This window comes from Macaca thibetana, chromosome 15 (assembly GCF_024542745.1).
Source record: "Macaca thibetana thibetana isolate TM-01 chromosome 15, ASM2454274v1, whole genome shotgun sequence".
NCBI lineage: Eukaryota > Metazoa > Chordata > Mammalia > Primates > Cercopithecidae > Macaca > Macaca thibetana.
The window spans coordinates 27,572,462-27,598,400 of record NC_065592.1 but is presented as its reverse complement, the minus strand read 5'-3'; the positions used below and the strand labels follow the sequence as shown (position 1 = coordinate 27,598,400).

The 25,939-nt window shown below is 36.5% G+C and overlaps 1 protein-coding gene across 10 annotated transcripts in view; it reads right to left on the bottom strand.

Moving 5' to 3' along the window:
- Positions 1-270: 270 nt before the first annotated feature.
- Positions 271-25,939, bottom strand: part of PTBP3 (polypyrimidine tract binding protein 3) — a 115,943-nt gene continuing 90,274 nt past the window's right edge. For 9 of the 10 annotated variants that reach the window (XM_050761005.1, XM_050761007.1, XM_050761010.1 and 6 more), the window contains 7 exons: positions 16,970-17,047; positions 14,320-14,459; positions 13,699-13,732; positions 10,352-10,444; positions 9,379-9,595; positions 5,837-5,914; positions 271-5,687 (listed from right to left, as the gene is read on the bottom strand). In XM_050761005.1, the coding sequence (XP_050616962.1) occupies positions 5,555-5,687; positions 5,837-5,914; positions 9,379-9,595; positions 10,352-10,444; positions 13,699-13,732; positions 14,320-14,459; positions 16,970-17,047 (773 nt within the window). In that variant the 3' untranslated portion in view covers positions 271-5,554. The remainder of the gene's footprint in view (positions 5,688-5,836; positions 5,915-9,378; positions 9,596-10,351; positions 10,445-13,698; positions 13,733-14,319; positions 14,460-16,969; positions 17,048-25,939) is intronic. The other variant, XM_050761014.1, reaches the window with a different exon arrangement.

The following is a 25,939-nucleotide window of genomic DNA, read 5'->3' as shown; positions in this document are numbered from 1 at the left end:
GTTTAGATGGATGGCTATGGAAAAGAAAAGAAAATAGGACATCATTAGAATTACAGGTAAGACAAGGGGAAACCCAAAGTACAGACAAGAACACAGAAAAATTTTAAGAGAGTACAGATGTCATGACATTTATTAAAAGGCATGCTACAATGCTATATTTGTTAGGAAAAGAGATTAGAGATATCAAGTAATAGTCAGCAAATATACAAACTGAACGAAAATGGAATATACTGTAGTGTACAGAAGCTTGAATTAACCATGCACTACGCATTTAGAAAATATGGTTTTTAATATTTTATCTTCTCTTTGCATTTATAACATAATTCACTTCAACAATCACAGAATCCTTTTTTTCCAATGCCACAAACTCTGTTACAAATGAAAGCTGGTACTGCTGCTTATCCAAAATATACAAGACAATTGATGTTTTATATAAAAACCACTTTGTAAGTTCACTTGTTCCCAAAAACCTTTTTTTTCTTTTTTGGCCTTGTTAAAAAAAAATGTTGTTACAAATATTTACAGTATTTTCTTCTGTTAGATGAACATTCTTACAAACTGAAAAGGGGAACTTTGATGAACAGACCATGTAAAACACCAGACAATGTCAGAGGCTCCTAGCTGTGCTATTTTTTTTTTTTCTTAGATACAGTACTGGAAATGCCCATCAAACTCGTCATCCTAATCCATTCTGTTCACACTGTAACTCCCATTTTCTCTAAGTAGTCTATTCAACAGTAGGCAACAGAAAGTAAAGGCCGCTCTGCACTGGGTCTTCTTTCAGAAAGGAGCTTGGGGAAAATGCAAAATGCTTCACAGAGAGGAGTTAAAACCACAACAGTCAGTCTTTGGTCAGAGCAATGAGGTGACATTTTGATGCAAAACTTTGCTTGGTCAGCAATCTTTATAATTGGTACTTTCTGGATATGGGATGAATTTTTAAAAGATCTGGGAAACAATGGTAAGGGGAAAAAAAGGCCAGAGTATGATTTTTTTTAATGGCATCAAAAAAATAGCTATTTAAATATTTGTTATTACAACTACTACATAGATCCAAGAAGTGAAAATAATACAACAACAACAAATCAGTTGACGATGCTGATTTAAGCATGCCTTAGGCATCTTTCAATTATGACTATGATCACCAAGGTCACTGGACCAGACAAATATCCCTGTTCTCTGGAACATATGCCTCAGGTTACAAAAACTAAGGAAACTACCACAAAGATTTCAAGCAGCTCTATTCTTGGACCTGCACGATGCTCTATAATGAATATTATGTGATAAAGGCAAAAGTGTAACTGAGACTTCATTTCTACAGTTACGATTCTTTGCTTGGATAGATAGTTGGTGGGATGACATTCTTTTAAAACTATATAGTACATATTTCCTGAAAACCAGAATACTGATACTACTTTAGTCTCAAATAGGAAGAAAAGGTCAATTAAGACTACTGAAGAAGGCACATAAACTTTGGTCCTGTTTTTTTCTCCCACTATAAAACCCTTCAAACTAAGATTTTAATATTTTCTATATTTTAAACCACTCACAACTAGCTGTTAAAATTTGCTCTGAAAAAAGACTGCTAATAGTCTTGTAGATAACAACACAACTCTTTTAAAAGACAGCTGAGTTATATTTTCAAATTTTGTGCAATCTAAATTGTATTTCTTTTAGCACAATAGTAGAGTATTTTAAGTCTGGCAGTTTTATTCTTGTTAACAACAGATCAAGACAAAGGAAAGGTTAAGAAAAATGCTTTATGCATCGTCATGCTGTCTCTTTTTGGTTTTAAAAGTAGCAGTACACACATTAGGTTTTCTAAGAGATCAGTGGGGAAAAACACATGTACTTTTGAGTTTGTCATTTTTTTGTCCAAAAATATCTCGTGGGAACAGAAGAGAAACTGCATGACAAAATGCTAAACATATAAGCATTGCTGTCTGATGGCATGGAGACACTGAAAAGAACAGAGAGCCAGGCGTGATGGTTCATGCCTGTAATCCCAGCACTATGGGGAGGTGGAGGCAGGAGAATCACTTGAGCCCAGGAGTTGGAGACCAGTCTGGGCAATATAGCGAGACCCCAAAAAATAAAATAAAATAAAATAAAAAGAAATTAAACAGAGGCGTTCATAGGAACCACTTCTCATCAACTAAAGCAGAATCCATGATCATCATACTAGCTGGAACCAAAGAAGGCCTTGCTCTCATAAGGAAACAGGCAGGCAGAAACGATATCTCCAAAAACTGAGCTCGGCAACTTTTAACAGCAAATCAGAAACATTACTTCAAATAACTGATTACAATATTTAGTCTTAAAGAATTTATGGCATTCTGTAAGAGCTACTGGGTAATTCTGATACTCTCCAGTAAGTATCAGTTAAGATACTGGGTCATTCTTCTATTTGTATGTTACACAAAGCACATTTTACTGCTATGCGAATTATTCAAATCTCAAAGTAAATCATTTTGGTGTAATTTGCTGTTAAATTACTGTTAAATGTGTACTGCTATTTTTTAAAGTCCTGAATATATATACTTTGTGTAGAAGTCAAGACACCTTGAAAAGTGATGACAATACTCCTTAAAAATAAAGTAAATAAACTTAAAAATAGGATCCTATGGTAGATCAACAGAGAAAAATTAACCATTGCTAGAAGATACTGAATAAATGCATGCCAAAACAGAAATACACAGATCTAGTTTTTCCACCATCCTGATTTTTAATCTTTTTTACAAAAACTATGCCAACACAAATACTGTAGACCTCTATAATTCAAACAGCAAATAGCTTAATATGGACAACATCCATGTGCTACAGCTAATTTTAGACACAAACTGATGGTTTCAAACATGCTATTTTAAAACAAGAACACCCCACATCTCCAAATCTTAATTTGGTTAATTTTGTCAATAAATTAAAATGTATGTAATGTGCATATGTATATACAACTATAGAAGAGTGTATTTATGTATATACACTTATCTACACACACACATTCACACACACAAACACACCCCTACACAAATCCCTGAAAAGGATTCAAATGTTCTCTCGCAGACTTAAAAGGCCATTCCCTACTTCAAAATTACATTCAACATCACTATGATCTCCCTTCCGTTATTAGCAACTTTGCTACACTTATGCTGAATGTTATGAGAATCATGAATTAATAAATTACACAGTAATTCCTAACTTAAAGTAAATGAAATAACCCAATTTAACATGGCACTGAAAATTATAATAGTGCCTGTGTGGAAGGGAAAAAAAAAAAGCAAATTTTGGGAGATTTTGCAAAGAAATTTTTTTCCTCCTTCATATACCCCTTGTGTCTAGGTAAAAATTTATTTCATAAGTAAAAAAACAAAAAAAACCCCCACAACTACACACATGATTATATCTATCTATTGAACTAAACTGATCCATTTGAAAAGTCTTAACTTAGTATCCTTCCTTTCTATTCTACCAACTAAGTGTTGCTCAGTGGTGAGTGAATTCTGCTTTTTAAATAATCTGTATCATCTCTTGCAGTCTCTATTTTTCAGTAAAATTTCTTCTGTAAAAACCTCCCTATGTTCAAATTAATCACTAGGATACAGCAAAGAGACTGAGATTTTCTTAATTTTTAATTTTTAGAGAAGGGGTTGCACTATGTTCCAGGGCTGGAGTGGAGTGGCTATTCACAAATGTGATCATAGCACACTGCAGCCTCCAACTCCTGAGCTCAAGTGATCCTCTTGCCTGTAGCCTCCTGCCTATAGGCTCAGCCTGTAGCTGGGACTACAGGCACACACCACCATGCCCAGCAAGATGTTCTTTATTCTTTTAAAAGTTGAGATGAGACACTTTCATAATCTGAAAAGTGTAAAAGGGGTAGACAAAAAATGACCCTTTTGACTACTTCTGCTTTAAAAAATTCTGATCAAGAATTGAAGGAATAGCAGTTTCTTATTAAAAAGAAACCATTTTACATTATACAATCACTGAAGCAACATTAAAATGTACTCTTACATTCAACGAAAAAGAGAGGGACAGAGCATGAGAAATAACCCACCTTCTCATACTCCAAATATGTGGGCACTCAGTAATGAAGTCACATTAACAAAGAAAAGCAAGTTCTTGCTTGAGGACTGAGAAAAACCAAGTAATCCTGAGACAAATTCTGATGGGTGATAAAGATGAAACTGAGATTGCACTCTATAGCCCCAAATTGATATGCAATAACCCCTATCAGTCACAATGTAAAGAGGCCTACAGGTGTGCACTGAATTATTCCCAAAACCATTCACCCCCCACACCGTCTCTGCACCAAGCACCAAAAATTTGATAAAAACTATTACTTATTGAAAACCACTTAAAATTGCAATGAAAAAAATGTTAAATCCTTACCAAAACAGAGAAAGGAAAAATAAAATGCTTACCAAGCCCACAATATAGTTTTCCAGATATTTAAACTCTAACCTATTGTATCTTAAGCACATAATAAGGCACATAATAAGAAATTAAGTAAATACACAGTAATTCTGAGTATTAGAGATTATAGTGGTACAAAAAACCCTTGAGATTAATTTTTTTCTAAAAGAAGACCTTACCAAAAATAACTTTTAAAAAATCTGTCAAACCATATGATAGACCTGAATATTTTCCTTAAGACTGTAAACTTTTTTTCTGAAAACAATTATAAAAAAGTATTTTATAAGTAGGATTATTTTTCTTTAAAATTTTCCAAGATCATATTACTTGACAAATAAGTGTCATTTTGAAATTTAAAACATGATTTTTTTCATAATAAAATTATTAGTTATTCTGACATCTTCTTAACAGATCCTAGTTGGATTCCACTTAATTTCCCTGGGGACAGCTGAGACACTGCATTTTTCCAAATAGTCTTAAAAAGTTAAAGATAGGCATTATTTAAAGGAGTGTCTTACAGTGAAAAAAAGAAATCATTCAAAGAAAACATGCAGGTTTATAAATCTGCTTCCAACACAACTCAATGTGTTTATGCATAATAACCATCAATATATGGCAAAGATCTGATGTACTTTGTAAGTGAATATAATTTCCTACAAGAGTCAGACTTCTGATTCACAAGGTTAATAACTTGGTCATAAGTGATTTAAATTACTTACATCAAGTAATTTTAGAAGTCTGTGTTTAAATTTTTTTTAAGTACAAATGAGTTTAGAAACGTTGTATAAGGCTGACCTGGACCCAAACTAAAACAAAGTTAATCCTCTTCAAATCTAATTTAATAGAGGGAATAAAATTATTGGGGAAAAAAAACAAACAAACCATTGTTTCCTGATTTTCTTTTTCCTGAAGGTTATTTTCGTAGAAACCATGGTAAAAACGGAAAAGAAACCTTTGACTGGCAAGGGGGGATATAGAAAAAAAGAACATCCATTGATTTTTAAAATATACTTGAATATCAAACTCAGAAAGAGTTATTTTTGTCAAAGAGGCAAAATTGGTCTTGAGCTGCTTCAGTCTATGTCTGAAGGTTTTACTGAAATTATGGTCCAGTTTTAGGAAAAAATTCACAGAAAAGTCAGATTGTAGATTTTGAGAAGGAAACTCTGAGGTGGTGATTTTCTCCAAGGTCATGGTTATGAAGCTCAATGAGGGCCTGAATTGCTTCTTCCACAGATCCCAACTGAATGAGTGCCATTTTGCGATCTTTCCTGAAAATGGTACAAGAAATACAGAAAGTATTTAGAATGAATTTTGCTTCCAAACTCCTTCCCCCATCAGAAGACTTCACTGAACTACCTTTAAAATTTGCATACCATATTAAATAATTTTAATGTATTTCTTGAAAGCAAAGACTTACTGAAAGAATTTAAAAGCCTTCACTGAACATCCAGCTTCTATGAAAAGGTTCTTCAGATCATCCACTGTAACAGAAGGGCTGTGAAAACATCAGAGGGAGTCAACTACCTGGGCCCCATTCTCAAGTGAAGCAGATTAACTCTTGCAATCATCAAATCTCTAAAGTACATTTCAAACAGAATTACTAAACCATATGACAAAGACTTGATTTGGAAGTTCCCTGAAAGATGTTCAAAAACTGACATGTATCCTCAAGCAATGGAATTTTGTCTCAATCCTTGCAAAAGACATGCGCAGGTATATAAAGGGCAAGAAAAATCTTTCTATATTCTTTTTTCTTTTAAATGTAGCTGAGCCTGGAATCTATATTTATTCTTATTAGTCATACCACTGGCTTCAGTAATCAACTGTAGTACTTCCAAAGTTTCCCAGCTCTGACTTGTCTGCTACAGTCTGGAGTTCCACATTTTCAACTGTTTGCAGGGTAATTCTGAATGTATGTGGCTGCCAGGCTCTAAGGTGGCCCCCAATTATTCCTGCCTGCTTATATTCATGCCCTTGTTTATTCCCCTCCCATAGAAAACAGAGGTATCCTCTGTAAACACTTAGGATACTGTAGAAATGACAATGTGTGACTTCTGAAGCCGAGAGACATTGTGGTTTCCACTATGTCCTCTCCTGAATCATCAGCTTTGGAAGGACACCATCAAGACATTATGGAAAAGTCCCCATGACAAGGAACCGGGGCCTTTGGTCAACAAACATGCACACGACTAAGCCATTTTGGAAATGGATCCTTTACCTCCAGATGACCACATCCTTGCCTCACATCTTGATTGGAACCTTATGACAGACTCAGCCAAAGCCACCCAGCTAAGCCACTTCTAGATTCCTGACTCGCAGTAACAGTATGAGATAATACACCTTTACTACTGCGTTAAGTTGTTAAGTTTGGGGTGATGTGTTACACAGCCATACATAACTAATATAGTGGTCTATCACATGACAGTCAACTGACTAAAAGTAGATTCATCTCACAACTGCCAACGAGGACAGTATGGCAGAACAATCATTAGCTCTGTAGGAAAACAGACCTGAGTTCACGTTCTATTCCTCACTCACTTGTATATCACTTTGAGTAAATTATTTAACCTAAATCTCAGTTTCATTAATACAATGAAAATACTGACCTTACTTCAAAGGTTATTATGGATAATAATGCCAACAACAACATGGAATAGTGGATACCAGGAGCTGGGAGTTAGGAGGAAAAAGGTGGTTACTGCTTAATGGGTACAGAGTTTCAGTTTGGGATGATGAAAAGGTTCTACAGAGGGACAGAGGTGACAGTTGCAAAATAATGTGTAAAGTACTTAATGTGAATGTATACTGGACTGTACACTTAAAAATAGTTAAAACTGTAATTTTTACATTATGTGTATTTTATCACAATGTTTTTTAAAAAAGGTTGTTATAGAGATTAAATGAGGCAACATGTGTAAAGCACCAGTACAGTACCCAGAACTTGAAAGAATAATATCCTTTCCTCTCCTTCCTACATGTCCTCTGTAGGTTGCAACTAGAGTCCAGCTCCTGCATGATGTGATATATTTAAAAAGCTAACAACAAAGCTGGGCACAGTGGTTCATGTCTCTAATCCCAACACTGTGGGAGGCAGATTGTTTGAGCTCAGGAGTTAGAGATCTGCCTGGGCAGATGGTGAAACTGTCTCTACAAAAAAATACAAAAAATTAGCTGGGCATGCCTACACCTGTAGTTCCAGCTACTTGGAAAGCTGAAGTGGGAAGATCACTTGAGACTGGGAGGCAGAGGATGCAGTGAGCTGAGATCATACCACTGCACTACAGCCTGGGCAACAGAGGGAGACTCTGTCTCAAAAAAAATCTATTAATTAAAAAAAATTAAAAGCTGGCCGGGCGCGGTGGCTCAAGCCTGTAATCCCAGCACTTTGGGAGGCCGAGACGGGCGGATCACAAGGTCAGGAGATCGAGACCATCCTGGCTGACACGGTGAAACCCCGTCTCTACTAAAAAATACAAAAAACTAGCCGGGCGAGGTGGCGGGCGCCTGTAGTCCCAGCTACTCGGGAGGCTGAGGCAGGAGAATGGCGTGAACCCGGGAGGCGGAGCTTGCAGTGAGCTGAGATCCGGCCACTGCACTCCAGCCTGGGCGGCAGAGCGAGACTCCATCTCAAAAAAAAAAAAAAAAAAAATTAAAAGCTAATGATGACAGGTGCCTGCCTCAGTATCTAATTGTTGTCCATTTACCCTACACTCCACCGTAACGAGCTGCTAAATTTCTTGGTCCATGTAATCTTTTTTTTTTTTTCCCTTGACTCTACCAGTTTCCTGGCTGGTATGAGGTTTGATCCATTGCCCAACTTGGATTCAAGGTTTCTCCATGTAGCCTAACTGGAGACCAGCAGGGAGGCTGGATATTCACATTCTTCTGAATAATTATTCTCTATTCCTATTCACTTCCCATTCTCATTCTCAATAATGTTCCAGACTTCACCCCTCTCTACACCTTCAAGTTTTTCAATTTTTACACACATACACACACATCCCCCGCAGCTTTTATCTTTTTTCCAAAGCTTATCCCCCTTTATGTATTAGTTCAAATTATACAAAACTGCCATTTTTTTGTTGTTGTTTTAACAATTTCCAAAGTCCATGAACAAAACTGCCATTTTTGTAGATTAAGGACTTCAACAATTAGGACAGAGATTGCCAAGTATTTTCTTTAAAGGGCCAGACAGTAAATATCTTAAGCTGTATGGGCCATATCGTCTCTGCTGTACCTAATCAGTTTTGCTGCTGTAGCTCAAAAGCAGCCATAAATAACATGAAAGTGAATGAGTACAGCTATATTACATGAAAATTTATAAAAGGTGAAATTTGAATTTTATATAATTTTCTCGTATCACAAAATATTTTGCTTCCATTTTAAAACGTAAAAATCATTCTTAGCTCATAGGCCATACAAAAACAGCCACAGGCTACAGGTTGTCAATCCCTGAGTTTGAAGATAACTAAAGCACACATACAACACTGGTTAATAAAGAGACCTGTACAGTGGCTACAGGAAAATAAATTTTAGCTTTTAAGTAATTATCTATGGCTTTACAGCTTGTACATAAAAAGTACAAAATCCATTTTTACCAAATTCTTAGATACACAATTTATTTGATTTTGTTATATTGGTTAACATAAGAGTCATTACTTCTTCAAAGGGATGGACAAATATGTGCCAATGGAATACTTCTGCCTAAAATTATTTTTATGACTTTTTTATAACTGAAAAATAACTAGTTGTGAATTCTCCATTTGGAAATAAAATTTTAAAACAGGTATCTTTCTATTTTAGAGTGTAGGATTGGAGATAACCTTCTGAAGGCATGATGGCAAATAAAGACCAGGACAACTGCTAGGTTAGAACAATTTCAGAGGTTTTAACCTCTCCCAAATCACATACTGTAGATTATTAATCATCTAAGTGATAAATAACTTATTAGGTACATACGGAATGTTGGAAAGATGCAGAGTGGCTGATGGTGGAAAGATATTCTGGAAGTTTTTAGAGCCTGGCTTTTTAAAGCGATGCAAAGGACTATTGCTGAAATCCTTAGTCAGACCTTGGTCTTCTTGTCCCTCTCGAGGAAGCTGTACTGCTTGATGTTTGGACAGTGTAGCACGAAGCACTTTCCCATAAAGTCTCTGACCACTTAGATGGTTCATTGCTAGCGCATGGGAAGAAAATTTTTAAAGTTCGAGTATTAGGATAGATTTCTCAGTAATATCTGTCAACATTACCATAAACTATTTTTATGTAGTTATTTAAAACTGTATTGCCAGTTTGAGGGTGAAAAGGGTTTCAAAACCCCAAAACCCTTAAGGAGATATGTTAAATGACTTTATTTTACTATAAGAAAAGCAATTTAAAACAAACAAAAAATATTTTCTGAGCAGAGTGCTATGAAGTTTCAGAGTGCCTGGAACACAGTAAGTATTCATGAAATGGTTACTGAATATATTAGTTTTCTCTCAAGCAAGGCATTTTTATAAGAAATTTTGAGTAAAACTTTACAGCTTTTTTAACAGTGAAGCCATTGAACCCTTTCTTGCATCATCATTACAAAGTTTGCCCAAACTTTTAAGCCACTCAATGGTTACAGAAAACTTAATTTGGAAGGAAAAGAAATAAAGAAAATAAGTAAAACAAATCATGCTTATTAAACTTAATGGAAAAACCCTAGGGTCAAAGCTCTAGACATTAACAATATGTTCAAGTAGACAAATGAACTTCAGACTTAAAAGAGTAATGAATATTTTTTAATCTTAACATATAGACAGATGCTTTATGAAGGCATTATCACAAGGAGGTGTTCTTTTACAAAATCATATTCCTACTAGCTGTGTTTGTTTATTTTGAAGGAAACAGAAGGGGCAACAGAAGGGGCAAGTTCGCATTATTATTAATTATTAATCATTAGTACCTAGCTGAGCTTGATTTGCATCTGCCATCTGAACCAAGGCATTTTCTTTCTTATTAAACATAATCTTCACTCGATGTACATCACCATAGACTCCTAATTAAAACAAAACAAAATACTGTGTTTAATGTCTGATTGTGTTGTGTTTAATCAATTTTACTAATACACTTAAAGAAGGCATTTCTTATACTATAAACTCTCCCTTGGCAATTCCATATATACACTTGCAAATTTTTATCTCTTCCAAGTTCCAGATCTATTCATGTACTTACTCTTTTTCACTTGGACAACCCATAAACACTCTAAACTTATTACGTCCCAAAATGATTCATCCCCCCTTTCCTCTCCCCACTCCCAGTATTCACTAAGGCTGTAGATAAATACCATCATTCACACAGTTGCTCCAGTCAGACACCTGGGAGTCATCTTTTGACTTCTTCCTTTCCTCAAACCCTCACACCCACCCAATCAATCACCAGCACCCATTGATTCTATGGTGTAAATATCTCTCACATTTTTCCACCTCTCCCAATCCTCACTACCATCAAAGCTATCAACACCATTTCATACCGGGACTACCACAACCTAATTGATTCTAAATGATCTTATTACCCTTGATTTTTCTACCCTAGTGTTCCCCAAAGTGGGTCCCATATCCTAAAAGACGGGTAAAATGATTCACTGGGGTATGGAAAGATAATAATCCAACTCTTATCTATACTACTCTGTTTATATAAACCAATATAAAAAAACCACAGTTTTTGAATTTTTAATATATAGATAAAATTAAAGCCAACAGGTTTTAGTTGTCAATTCCAGTCTCACTTGATTTATTCATTCAGTGTATTACAATATATTTCAGTTTATGTGCTACAGAGTATCATCAATATTATAAAAATAAGATCTTTCAGCAGTGCACAGTGGCTCACACCTGTAATCCCAGCACTTTGGGAGGCCGAGGTGGGTGAATCACTTGAGGTCAGGAGTTCAAGACCAGCCTGGCCAACATGGTGAAACCTCGTCTCTACCAAAAAATACAAAACTTATCCAGGCATGGTGGCGCACACCTGCAGTCCCAGCTACTCATGAGGCTGAGGTGGGAAAAGTACTTGAACCTGGGAGTGGAGGTTGCAGTGAGCCAAGATTGTGCCACTGTACTCCAGCCTGGGTGACAGAAAGACTCTGTCTCAAAAAAAAAAAAAAAAAAAAGATCTTTCAATAGTTGCTAGCTGCATCATTATCATACTAATGGCACTTTAAAAATTTAAAACAGAGACAAGTATTCCGAATTTGCTACCCTTCTCAGAAATAACTAGATGGTGACATAACTATTCTTTAAAAACTAAACATCCACAATTTGTTTTACAAAATGTGGATGTTTATTTTTTGTAGAGATGGGGTCCAACTATCTGGCCCAGGTTGGTCTCGAACAATCCAATCCTCCCGCCTTGGCCTCCCAAAGTGTTGGGATTACAGGCATGAGCTACTGCACCCAGCTGTTTATTAAATGAGTGAGAAATTAACTACTTTTAGTATGAAACATGCTTTGGCTAGAAAAGAGTCATATTAAAATGTATTATTAATACATGATTTTATTACTGAAAATTACACACATCAATCATTAATAAAAAGTTTTATAGTGACTGCAAATGAGCATGAGGAATTTCTTTGGGGCAATGAAAATTTTCTAAAATTGGACTGTGGTGATAGCCACACAACTGTGAATTTACTAAAAATCTTTTGAGTTGTAAATCCAAAGCATGTCAACTGTATGGTTGTAAATTACATCTCAAAAAATTCCATTTAAAAAAACCTATCAGCCAGGTGCTGTGGCTTGCACTTATAATCCTAGCTACTCGGAAGGCTGAGGGAGGAGGACTGCTTGAGCCCAAGAGTTTGAGACTACAGTGAGCTATGATCACGCCTTTGCGCTCCAGCCTGGGCAACAGAGTGAGATCCTGTCTCTAAAACTATCACATTCAAAAAATTTGGAAACAATTTTCTATCTTATTTTAAAAATCTTACAAATGAAGCATACCAGTGAGTTTTAACTCTATTTGTTAGACATATTCAAATATAACAGTTTTCAAGATCCACTGATTTAAGAGGAAAAAATCTAACTTTTCTAGATAAAACATGACAAACATTGGTGGATTACATGAAAAAATTAATGAAATAATTATTGAAGTACAGCAATAATGAAACCCCTGCATTTAGATTATATATCTTTATGATTTATCTTCTTCAGCTATGACAAACATTAAAATCAAGTAGTAAAATAATCTACCCTTGGAATACTGAATCAAAATGAAAACAAGGATTTTTTTTTTTTTTTTTTTTTTTTTTTTTTTGAGACGGAGACTCGCTCTGTCGCCCAGGCTGGAGTGCTGTGGCCGGATCTCAGCTCACTGCAAGCTCCGCCTCCCGGGTTTACGCCATTCTCCTGCCTCAGCCTCCGAGTAGCTGGGATTACAGGCGCCCGCCACCTCGCCCGGCTAGTTTTTTGTATTTTTTTAGCAGAGACGGGGTTTCACCGGGTTAGCCAGGATGGTCTCGATCTCCTGACCTTGTGATCCACCCGTCTCGGCCTCCCAAAGTGCTGGGATTACAGGCTTGAGCCACCGCGCCCGGCCGAAAACAAGGATTTTTAATAATATCAAAGCATATTAAATCATACTGTTCATTAAATGTTAATCTTTTTATGGAAAAATAAACTCATTAATAAAAATCTTTAAAATAGTAAATATTGCTTATTTCATTGTTCTCGTATTTCCATGCTGTTAGAAAGTTTGGAGACTATTTTAAAAACCTGAATCGCACTATGCCACTCTCTTCCCTTAAAACTGTTCAATGGCTTCCGATTGTTCTTAGGTAAAAGCCAAACTCCTTAAAAAAGCTTTCAACAGCTCTTCACGATTTTGACCCTATGCAGCTGTCCACCTTTACCAGGTCTCTGTTATGCTCGCCTATGCTCACCACTGGGCTTCCTTCAATTCCATGTACCAGGACCCATCTCTCCCTTCTCCCCTCCTCTGTGAAGGCACTGCCCCCACTTTCTGCCGGCTGATTCTCACTCATGTTTAACAAGTCAGTTTAACTATCATTTCTATTGAGTCCCTCTGCTAGGTTAGGTCTCCCTGCATTACACTCCCTTTACAAAACCTCTATTTCCCATATTATAAATATATTTCAGTTTATGTGCTACTTACTAACTACTTACTAAGTCTGTTTTATCCTCAGTGTCAACACAATACTTGGCACATAGAAGTAATTAATAAATATTACTAAATAAGTGAAATGTGCTTAACTCACACCTGTAGACAATATTAAAATAGCAAAAATGAACTTACCAAATAGGATAAAAAGCCCATGTGGTGTGATAAGCTGTAAAAACACAAAATAAGTGGCTGACAATAATTTAAGGAAAACTTGAAAATAAGTTTATACTGTAATGACAGTTGTTTTTATTTTAAAGCATGGTTTTATATGCTTCTTCTGTATATACTAGTGATGAATTTTAATACAAGTTCTTAAAACAAACTTAAGCATTTTAATGTGAATACAACCCTGGATCAGAAGTTACCATGGCTGGGCATGGTGGCTCACACCTGTAATCCCAGCACTTTGGGAGGCTGAGGTGGGTGGATCGCTTGAGCCCAGGAACTTGAGACCAGCCTGGGCAACACAGCAAGATCCTGTTTCTACAAAAGAATAATAATAATAAAAAAATTAGCCAGGTGTGGTAGTGGGCGCCTGTAGTCCTGGCTACTTGAGAGCCTGAGGTGGGAGGATCACTTGAGCCCAGGAAGCAGAGGTCGTAGTGAGTGACTGCAGCACCACACTTGAGCCTGAGTGAAAGAGTGAAACCCTTTCTCAAAAAAAATAAAAATAAAAAAGAAAGAAAAGAAAGAAAAAAGCGCTACCATACCTTCTCCTGAAAGACTATTTACATATAATACTTTTCAACTCACATCAGGATTGAGATTCGTGACGAGTAGAACAGAATTTCCTGGTATACCACTAGCCCCAGGAATGGCCATCCTTCCAGTGACAGCAGAGGAGGTGATTGTGAGAGGACCAAGAGCTCCAGGAACAGCTGGAACTGATAGACCTTTTAAAAATACCAGAAGCATTTCATATTCTAATTATCTGAAGAATTGTAACACTTGATAGAATTTAAGTAAATAAAGAGGACAGGAAAAATACAGAAAGAAAATGTGTCACAGCTACCATAAAGATACTGAAGGCCAGTTTTCTGCCCTGCACAGTCTGTCTGCAAGCTGAGCTCCTCATCTGTAGACATTATTATACTTAGTGCTCTATTATTCACACAGTACTCTGCAGAGTAACTGAACTCACTGAGCCTAACGCTGTTAGGCTTTTCAGAGGGTCTGTCAACTACAAACACTCCCTCTGTTTCTTACAATAGATATATCCTAATTCATACTGACTTCTACCATAAAATCAGATGTGTATTTTTTTAAAGTCCTTCAGCAGAAGTCAAAAACATGCATGCTAGGTAGTGCTATATGACATTTTATACGGGAAAAACATTTTGTGACTATATAAAATGCTATATAAATATTATTTTGACCAAAATAGAAATTTACAAAATTCAATATTCTTTTGTAGCAGAAATGTTCTGAGCTCTCTACTTCTCTAGGTATTATGGAAATACTGAAAGCTCAGTAACACCAGAATACTGACACTATACTTAAAACAGCACACTTTCCCACTATATTGTGTTCTCAGCTTAAAAACTGTCTAAGGTAAAACTTCTAGTTTATGCAAAATGAACCAATTCCTTAATTTAATGATTCTTTAAAATAAACAGTCTGGCCACTTTACCACATATCATGTAATTAAATGATAATATATTTTACATTCAGCCTATTCTGCTTGACAATCTAAGAAGGTCATAACTACCATCACCCATACTGCTGAATTTTAAAACTGTGCAGACCACATTCCCAGGCTGAATACTATTGCACAAAATCAATAGCCCTCACATGACATATTCCCATGCCCCAGCAGTCCAACCCTGACACTTTTGCATAACTTTTGCTGTTTGTATGTCTGTTATACATGAGCTAAGAGCACAGTTCAGCTACACTGTAGGATGTGTGTGTGTGTGTTTATCTTCTATCAGCTTAAAAGTCTTATCAAGTCAGAAGCCCTCTTTAATTCACTTTTCGTCTTTCTTAATATTACTTAATATTTATACAAAGAGTATATCTAAAAGAAATATCCAAAATGAGGGAAAACATATCAAAATGTCCACCAATTATTAAACTTGGAGGAGCTTCAAATAAATAAAACTATATTTTTAACATGACAGGTAGAATATTCACTTAATTAAATATATGTTAAGATATACTAAAAACCACCAAGATGGTAAAATTTAAAACCTCAACCTTCATATCACTCTTTCTGTTAACTCCATCCTCTCCATCTAAAAGAGAGTAGTTACTGGCTGGGTGCAGTGGCTCACCCTTTAATCCCAGCACTTTGGGAGGCTGAGGCAGGCTGATCACTTGAGGTCAGGAGTTTGAGAACAGCCTGGCCAACATGGCAAAACCCCATCTCTACTAAAAATACAAAAATTAGCTGGGCGTGGTGGCATGCACGTCTAGTCCCAGCTACTAGTCCCAGCCACTCAGAAGGTTGAGGCATGAGAATCGTTTGAACCCAGGAAGTGGAGGTTGCAGTAAGCCGAGATTGCGCCACTGCATTCCAGCCTAGGCGACAGAGCGAGATTCTGTCTCACAACAACAACAACAACAAAAAAAAAAAGAGAAAGAGAAAGAGAGAATAGTTAAAATTCCCAGAATTCAAAGGTTAGAATATAAAGATTACTGCCAGAAAGCAGCTATGTTGCAATTTAAAATGTAGTTACAGTCACGAATCAGTTTAAGGTGGAAATACATGGAATAGGCTTACCACTCTGTCATTCCCCTAATCACCAACCTCAGTGTTTTCTTTAGATGCCCTAATCAAATTCATTTTGCTTACTATTTGGAAAATAATGGGAGTCATTATCAAAGTATTAATCAACTCCTATCTCTTAATTATCTCCATTAGCTAGAGACAAAATATACATCCCCTGAAATAAACAGCATGCATACCCCTCTACGGTAATCTTCAAAACCCATTAATGACAAAAGGTTTTCTGAAGATGAATAGTGAATGTATAGTATGACTGTATATTTGTTGAGTACTGTCAAAGGCATTGAAGGCCCAAAGACAAGACAGGTCTGTTCAACACATAATTGATAAGCTTATCAGTAAAGACAGAAGCAACTTAAACATTTTATATTAACAACTGGAAAGGCAAATCTAAGGTTATTTAATGTAGTTAGCCTACAGTTATTTGTGCCAAAAGCAAACAAAAATGATGCAGAACACATAATGGATTATTGGAATTAAGAATGGGACCAGAGAGAATAATTTGTAAATAACAAGGAAGCTATGTATCATACAAATCACTACACTTCTACAGCTGATATGTGTAATGCTTTATGGTAAATTCTTCAAATATAGTAACATTCTTCATCTTGATAAGTTCCCAGGAAATATACAACTTCATTAAAAGTCATTTCAAATCCAACTTAAAAGAATCACCTGTAGCTTGAGGAAATCCAATGGCTGGGGCAAATCCAGCAGCCCCTGCATATGGTGAAGAAATTATACCTGGTGCACCTAATGGGAAAGAGAAGCTAAAGTAAACACACTGCCTTCTATAAATACGGTTATGAAAGCAATATAAAACGGCTCCACGAAAGTATATTACTAACAAAGAGATTCTGTTAGCGAGTAAAGATCTGTTCAAAAGTGATCTTTAATGTATAAATTAAGAGCCTCTGCCACTTCCAAAGGCTAACCCCTTTCAATTGGGTTCAAGGACCAAGAGTACACTTTAGCTGTTACTTAGTTTTGGACTAGCCTGAGATTCTTTCTCTTATTTAGAGCAAGATTTCATAATGAAAAATCAGTTACTTATTAAATGTTATTAAATCTGTATCTGTGGAGTAACTATGCTGATTTTAAAAAATGAGTTAAAATTCTTGCCTTTGAGAGGCTTACAAACTAAAAGTACGAATTATAGGAGATTCATGATGAGGGTCGAATGGTACAAATTCAAATGTATTACAACTGGAATAAGAAGTGATCACAGAGGATTCGCTGTGACTGGTCAGAGAAGTTTTCACTGGAGGTAAAACCTTAGCCAGATATTATGTAATCAAAGAAGCACAGTATTTAGTGTGTACTAAATGCTAAACAAATGCTGGTCTTCTCCTTCCTTTAAGAAGCCTGGTGACTGTGTATCATCAACAAAAACGGGAGTCAGTTCCAATGGAGAGTCAGTTTTAGTAGACAAATGATTAATTTGGTTTGGGGAAACATCAAATTTGAGATGATGATGAGATATTCAAATAGAAATGGCCAAAAGTGGAAATAAGGGAGCAAAGTCAGATTATTATAAGTAAACACATAAATTTGTGAATTACCTGTGTAGAAATAAATGTGAAAGTCATACAAATGAGAGCTCCACTAAAAATGGCAGGAGACAAGAAATGAAGAAGGCTAAAGATACAGCCTGCGGGTATAGGCACACTTAAGCAATAGAAGGAAAGGGAATATGCTACAGAAAAGAGAAAGAGACTAGCCTTAGAAACAGGAAAAAAAACAAGGAATTATAGTACTTCAGAATCTAGAGGAACAGTTTCCAAAGGGGGATGGGGAGGACCTTCAATATAGGGCACAGAGAATGAGAAATGAAAAAGGTAAACAACGGTATTATATAAATAGTGAGAGGTTGGACTGCAAACCTCAAAGTGGGGAGTTTGCTTTTTAATGATAGGGAGATGACCATATTTATAGGCACAAGTATGTAGGCTCTATTTGCCAGGAGTTAAAAACTCATATAATTTTATTTTCTTCATTAAAAAGATTTACTATAATTTATTCAATATGTAACTAATTACAGTAATTCAAGAAAATACAGTCACAAGAGACTGCAGGGAATTAGCAGAGAGAATTGACATTGAGATTCAAAAAATGAGAGAAACTGACAGAATAATTGATGAAGTAAGAAGGGAGAGTAAAATCCATTTAACAAATACATGTTGTGAGCATATCATAAGCTAAGCATTCTAGTGAGGAGTCTGAACAAAACAGACAAGATTTTGTCTTTGCTAAATTTACACACAAGTAAGCTCAAGATCATACATAGGTAAAATGATTCATTTTTACAACAGAAAACAGTATATTAAAGGCACAAAAGAAGACTTCACAAAGAGACCTCAAGATAGACACAAGCAATTATGAACATCTATGCTAGAAAGGCTAAAAACAAAGTTAAACATAAGGAGAGAGATGGTGGATATTGTATTATTGTTGCCAATATTCACTTGTCCACTTCTATATAACTGGCCAAACATGACTTGCAATGCCTTCTGGTGGAAGAGCACACATTTCCATGCAGTTCACACTGGGCTTGATCATGTTATGTTTTTCCCAAAGAAGAAAGGTGGAAATGACACGTTACTACTTCCACACAGAGCCTTCAAGTGGCATTACAGGTTTATACCTGCTCCCTTATTCTTGACTCTCTGCCACAAGAATGCCATGTCTCAAAAAGGAGTGATCTTTAGCATGGGCCCTACATAAAAAAGACAAGTGGAGGATGGCAGCAAGAGCTTATTCACAGCTGCCGATGCATGGGAGAGAAATAAACATTAATTTCTATCAACCACTGATGAGGGGGAGTAGTTGTTAAGCACAGCAAAGTGGCTAACACAGATGGCTACAGAAAGGGTGAGCAGAGAGAGAGCTCTAGCAAGCAGATTTGAGAGAAATTAGGAAAGATTTTGAGATAACTATCATAGAACATTCAATAGAAATACATAAAAGGACTGGCAAACAATTATCAAGACCAAATTTAAATAACTGTTTCCATGTAAAATAAAATTAGAACATTTGCTAAAATTTGATAAAACATGCATTTTTCAAGTGTCTATATAATCCACACTCCCTAAATGAGCAGAAACAGAAACATTATATAGCAAAGTAACCCGTTAGACAATGGATTCATATCTTCATTTCCGAATGAGGCAATTACACAAACCTTTAAGAAAAACGTTTCGGATCTGAATGACTAAGAACGGATTCTTCACATTTGGAAAATGTACCACCATGATAGCAACCAAGGCAATATGAATTAATACATAATATTTTAACCTATGAAATCAGTTTATCACAGTGTTATTTGAAATAGCAAAATCCTAAACAAACAAGCTTAATGTCTAAATTGGAGAATAATTAATATAAATCAACCTTACTGTAGAAAAATGCTCAATGAACAAGTATAAAGACTTTCTTTAAAAAACCTAAAAGCTGCCGAGATTATAAGGAGTAACTAGGCCCAAACTCTAACCCTGTGACACTGAGCTTTGGTTTGATCAGCTCATGGGGTAGCAGGCCAGAAGCAAATACCAGGGTTAGCCCATGGTGAGAAGTCAACAGGATACTCTCACTGCATTAACCTATCAGTATAAGCTGAAAATAACCTACCCTATCTTCTAGTCCTACCATCTTCAAAAGACTATGAGGAAGGTTTACTTCGTGACTAGCAGAGAAGGGAGAAAAGCCCCTGAAAAGTTCTAACCGACAGGAAGCTTTCACAAAACTTTACAGCCCAAATTTACATTTCTTGGAAGTCCAAAGGAAAATCAAGCTGCGAATTTAGGTTGAAATGATCCTGAACATAGAGCCTTTAATGTTGCAGGCAAGCAAATTCTCTCTGGAGGAACAAACACCTTAATCCCAAGCCTCAAAGGACAATCATAATTAATTCTCCAAGTAAAGTGAATAACTCATCCTCACCCTCCCCCACAAAAAACCCCAAAAAGTCAGAAATATCTAAGCAGAAGGAAAACTGCAAAAAGTCTGAGATACTAAATTAAGCAGATGAAGATTTAAATAGTATGTTTGAAAAAAGACATACAAAAAAATATCTGTAGTACAGGAGACACTTTTTAAAAATGAACCAAATAAAATTTCTGGAAATGAAAGCTACAATTGCTAAAATCTAAAATTACAGGACTGATTTAACAACAATTAAACCAAGTTGAAGAGCGTCATCAGTGAACTGAAAGTTAGGTCCTAAGAAAGTATTCCAAATGCAGCCCAGAAAGGAAAGTAAGTTTGGTACACTGAGGACAGTATGGGGGTATAACATGTCTAATCAAAGCTCCAGAAAGAGGAGAGAAATAGTGGTAAGGGGAAATACATGAAAGGATAATTTCTAGAACCACTGAAAATAACAAACAATTCACTGACTCAAGAAGCCCAATGAGCTCCAATTAGAATAAAAATAAATCCTTAAATGAATACATCAAATACATCATACTGAAACTACACAAAAGAAAAAGGACACCAAAAAAAAGGAAAATTCCTAAAGAATAGCCAGAAAAAACAGAGCAGTAGTTAGCTTGACAACTGGCTTTTTTTTTTTTAGAGACGGAGTCTCGCTCTGTCACTCAGCCTGGAGTGCAGTGGCGCAATCTTGGCTCACTGCAAGCTCTGCCTCCCAGGTTCATGCCATTCTCCTGCCTCAGCCTCCCGAGTAGCTGGGACTACAGGCGCTCGCCACCACGCCCGGCTAATTTTTTGTATTTTTAGTGGAGACAGGGTTTAGTGGAGACAGTGGAGACTGTGTTAGCCAGGATGGTCTCGATCTCCTGACCTTGTGATCTGCCCGCCTCGGCCTCCCAAAGTGCTGAGATTACAGGCATGCGCCACTGCGCCCAGCCGACAACTGACTTTCTAAGAGCAACAAAGGAAACCAGAATACCATCGAATGGTATCTTTAATATGCTGAAAGAAAAAATACCTGTCAACCTAGAACTTTATACTCAGCAAAAATAACTCTTAAAATCGATAACAAAAGAAAAATATTTTGGGGCAAATAAAAACTTCAAATATGTTACCATAGACCTTTCCCTAAGTGAAATACTAAAAAGTATCTTTCAGGCAGAATATAAGTGTTTTCAGATGGCCTGTCTTGAGTTGCAAGAAGGAATGAAAAACCTAAAGTTATATATGGTTTAATCTAAATGAATACTGATTGTACAAAGCAATAATAACAAATGGCAAGATTAAAGTCAAATAATGTAAAAATATAATAACATCACAGTAGGAAGAGGTAAAAGGAGTCCAAGTGTCCTAATATTCTTCTATTATGTAAGAAAAGGTACAGCTATTAATTAACATTAGATTTTGGTAAAATGTTTGAAAGTTAAAAATCTAGATAAAAACAGAAACAGTGCTAAACTTCAAACCAGTAGTGGAAAAAACAGAATAATAAACATTTATTCAACAAATATTGTTTGCATGATTACTTTGCTTCAGGAATTAGGAAATATTAGTAAACTAAATAGGCATCCTACTCCCCAAGTCTGCCCTGGTAAAGTTTAATAGAGATTAAAAACAGAATAAACAATACACAGAATATGCAATAAGTTAACTGTATCGTATGGAAGAAGGTGACAATTACTATGGAAAAAAACAGGCTGGGCATAGTGACTCACACCTAGAATCCCAGCACTTTGGGAGGCCGAGGTGGGTGGATCACTTCAGGCCAAGAGTTCAAGAGAAGCCTGGAAAACATAGTGAGAACCCCCTCTCTACAAAAAATTTTAAAATTAGTCAGGCATGGTGGTGCCTGCCTGTATTCCCAGCTACTCAGGAGGCTGAGGTGGAAGGATTGCCTGAGTCCAGGAGTTCCAAGCTGCAGTGAGGCATGATAGAACCACTGCACTCCAGCCTGGGTAACAGAGTGAGAGAGATCTGTTGAAAGAAAAGAAAGAAAGAAGAAAAAGAAAAGAAGAGAGGGAGGGGATGGGACGGGAGAAGAGGAAGAGGAAGAGGGAAGGGAAGGGAGGAGGGGGGAGGGAAGGAAGGAAGGAAGGATCAGGAGAGTTCTGAGGAAGAGCTTGTCAACACAGGTCAAAGAAGGCAGATGAAAAATATCTCTCCCAGTGTACCTGCAAGAAAAGCACTCCAGGCAGAAGAAATAACCAGTGGAACGATCTGGAGGTTGGAACATACCTAATATGTTTGATAAACAATAGGGATATCAGTATTGAGGGATAGAAGGATGAAGTAGGGGGACATGAAAAAAGATTTGTCAAAAAGAAAAAAAGATGGTATAGGGCCTTGTAATCCAATGTAAAGATGGGGGCATCCACTCTGAAAGAAATAGAAACCTTTGGAGGGTACTCAGCATTAGAGTAAAATGATTTGACTTCATTTCTTTTCTAACTTACACACAATACAATGTACATATATACATGTATATGTAATATATTATGTATATCTGTGTACAATGTGATGAGTTTTGATATACTGTCATGCTCAGTGGTCAATAACGATCCACATATACAATGGTGGTCCCATATGATTATAATGGAACTGAAAAATTCCTATTGCTCAGTAATGTTATAGCCATTGTAACACTGTAGTGCAACATATTCTTCATATGTTTGTAGTGATGCTGGCATAAACAAACTCAGTAATATAAAAGTACAGAAAATAAAATTGTGTACAGTATATAATACTTGGTAATAAAGAATTATGCTACTGGTTTATATACATACTATACTTTTATTATATATACTATACTATACTATACTATACTTCTTATTGTTATTTTACAGGGTACTCCTACTTGTTTTTTTTAAAAAACTTAACTGTAAAACAGCTTCAAGCAGGTCCTTCAGGAGGTCTTCCACAAGAATGTATTGTCATTATAGATGACAGTTTCATGCATGTTACTGTCCCTGAAGACCTTCCAGTGGGACAAGATGTAGAAGTAGAAGACAGTGATATTGACAGTCCTGACCTTGCGTAGGCTGAGGTTAACGTGTGTAGGTGTCTTAGTTTTTAATAAAAAACTAAAAGTTGAAAAAAGTTTAATAGAAAAAAGTTCACAGAATAAGGATATGAAGAAAAAACATTTTTGAACACCTTGTAAACAAAAAATATTTTGTACACAATGTGCTTGTGTTTCAAGCTACGTATTATCACAAAAGAGTCAAAAGTTAAAAATAAAAAGTTTATCAAGTTAAAATTGTAGTAAGCTAAGGTTATTTTATTTATTTATTTAATTTACTATCATTATTTTTCTAAACTGAGTCTCACTCTGTCGCCCAGGCTGGAGTGCAGTGGCACAATCTGGGCTCACTGCAGATTCCGCCTCCTGGGTTCAAGCAATTCTCCTGCCTCAGCCTCCCGAGTAGCTGGGATTACAGAAGCCCTCCACCACGCCCAGCTAATTTTTGTATTTTTTAGTACAGATGGGGTTTCACAATGTTGGCTAGGCTGGTCTCGAACTCCTGACCTCAAGTGATCCACTTGTCTCGGCCTCCCAAAGTGTTGGGATTACAGGTGTGAGCCACCATGCCCGGGCAAGCTAAGGCTAATTTATTATTAAGGAAAGAAAAATATTACTTTCAGTCCTGCAACCTCTACTCATGGGAAGTGCCCTATACAGGTGTACCATTTTTATTTTTATACTGTATTTTTACTGTACCCTTTCTATGTTTAGATACACAAATACTTATCATATGTTATAGTTGCCTATAGTATTCATTACGGTAACATGCCATACAGTCTAGGTGTATAGTAGACTATAACATCTATGTTTGTTTAAGTACACAACAAAACCACCTAATGACACGTTTCTCAGAACGTATCCCTGTGGTTAAGGAACACATGACTGTATATTTAAAGCATGTGAAATTATCATCACAATCAAGATAACAAATATTCACATCATTCCTGAAAATTTTCTCATGTCCCTCTGCTATCTATCTCTCTCCAAACCTTGTCCTTGGGCAACCACTGATCTTTCTCACACTATAGATTAGTTTGCATTTTATAGAAATACATACAAACAGAATTATACAATAGGTGTTCCTTTCCGTCTGGCTTCTCTTGTTCAGCATAATCCCTTTGCCTTTATCACTACTTTATTCCTTTTTATTGCTGAATAGGATTTGACTACATAGAAGGACCACTTTTATCTATTCACCTGTTAGTAGAATACTTTTAGATTTTGGCTATTATAAATAAAACTGCTATGAACATTTGTGTTTAACAGTAAATCACATTTTAATTAATTTATTTATATATTTTTTGGAGATGGGGTCTGACTGTGTTACCCAAAATGAAGTACAGCAGCTATTCACAGGCTTGGTTAGAGCGCACTCAAGCCTGAGCTCAAACAATCCTCCTGCCTCAGCCTCCCATGTAACAGGGACTACAGGTGTGCTGGCCACTGCACCCAGCAACATTTTTAAATTTCACAAATCACCACGCTAGGTAGGAGCCAGAGGTTTTGCCAACTTGGAGTGAGTGATGTTTGCCTTTTGGTTTTCTTGATGTATCTTTCAAACACTGGAGCACTAAAATTATGATGTACAATACGTAAATTATTTCCTTTTACGATCTGTGCTTTCTGTGGTCTAATAAACTTTGCATATCTCCAGGTTACAAAGATTTTCTCCTATGTCTTCTTCTGGAAATTTTATAGGTATAAGTGCATTTGTTTTTAAGAGACAGGGTCTTGGTGTTGCCCAGGCTGGAGTGCAATGGCTATTCACAGGCACAATACCACTAGGGATCTACATGGAAGTTGTGACCTCCTCTGACCTGGACCAGTTCATCCCTCCTTAGGCAACCTTGTTGGCCTCCTCTCCTGGGAAGTCACGACATCGCTGCAGAACTTAAGTGCAGACATCCGATCAGAACATTATAGCCCAGAACTCCCGGGCTCAAGTGATCCTTCCACCTTGGCCTCCTGAATAGCTGGAACTACAGGTCCACACAACAAATTTTACATACAGGACTAAGATCCATTTCAAGTTAATTTGTCAGTATGCCACAGGATAATGGTTAATACTTTTTATCCCCAATACCAATATCCACTTGTACAAAACCCACTTACTGAAAGATTTTACCTTTCCCTAGTGGATTAGATTGGCAACATTGTTGAAAATCAATTGACTACATCTGTGGATCTATTTCTAGTCTCTCTCATATGCTCCATTAATCTATATATTTATCCTTCTGACATTACCAAACTGGTTTGATTACTGCAGCTCCATGTTAAGTCTTACAGCTTTAAAAAAAAAAAAGTTTTCAGCAGCTCTATTCTAAATGCTTTCTTTTTCCATTTCTATATTAATTTTAGAAGTTAGGTCTATCTTATTTAAGTAAGAAAAAGAATTAAAGTCCCAGGGATTAGGCCAGGTGTGGTGGCTCTTGTCTGTAATCCCAGTACTTTAGGGGGCCAAGGTGGGTGGATCACTTGAGGTGAGGCATTTGAGACCAGGCTGGCCAACCTGGTGAAACCCAATCTCTACTAAAAATACAAAAAATTAGCTAGACGTGGTGGCAGGCACCTGTAATCCCAGCTACTCAGGAGGCTGAGGCATGAGAATTGCTTGAACTCGGAAGGCAGAGGTTGCAGTGACCCAAGATTGTGCAACTGGACTCCAGCCTGGGTGAAAGAGCGAGACTCTGTCT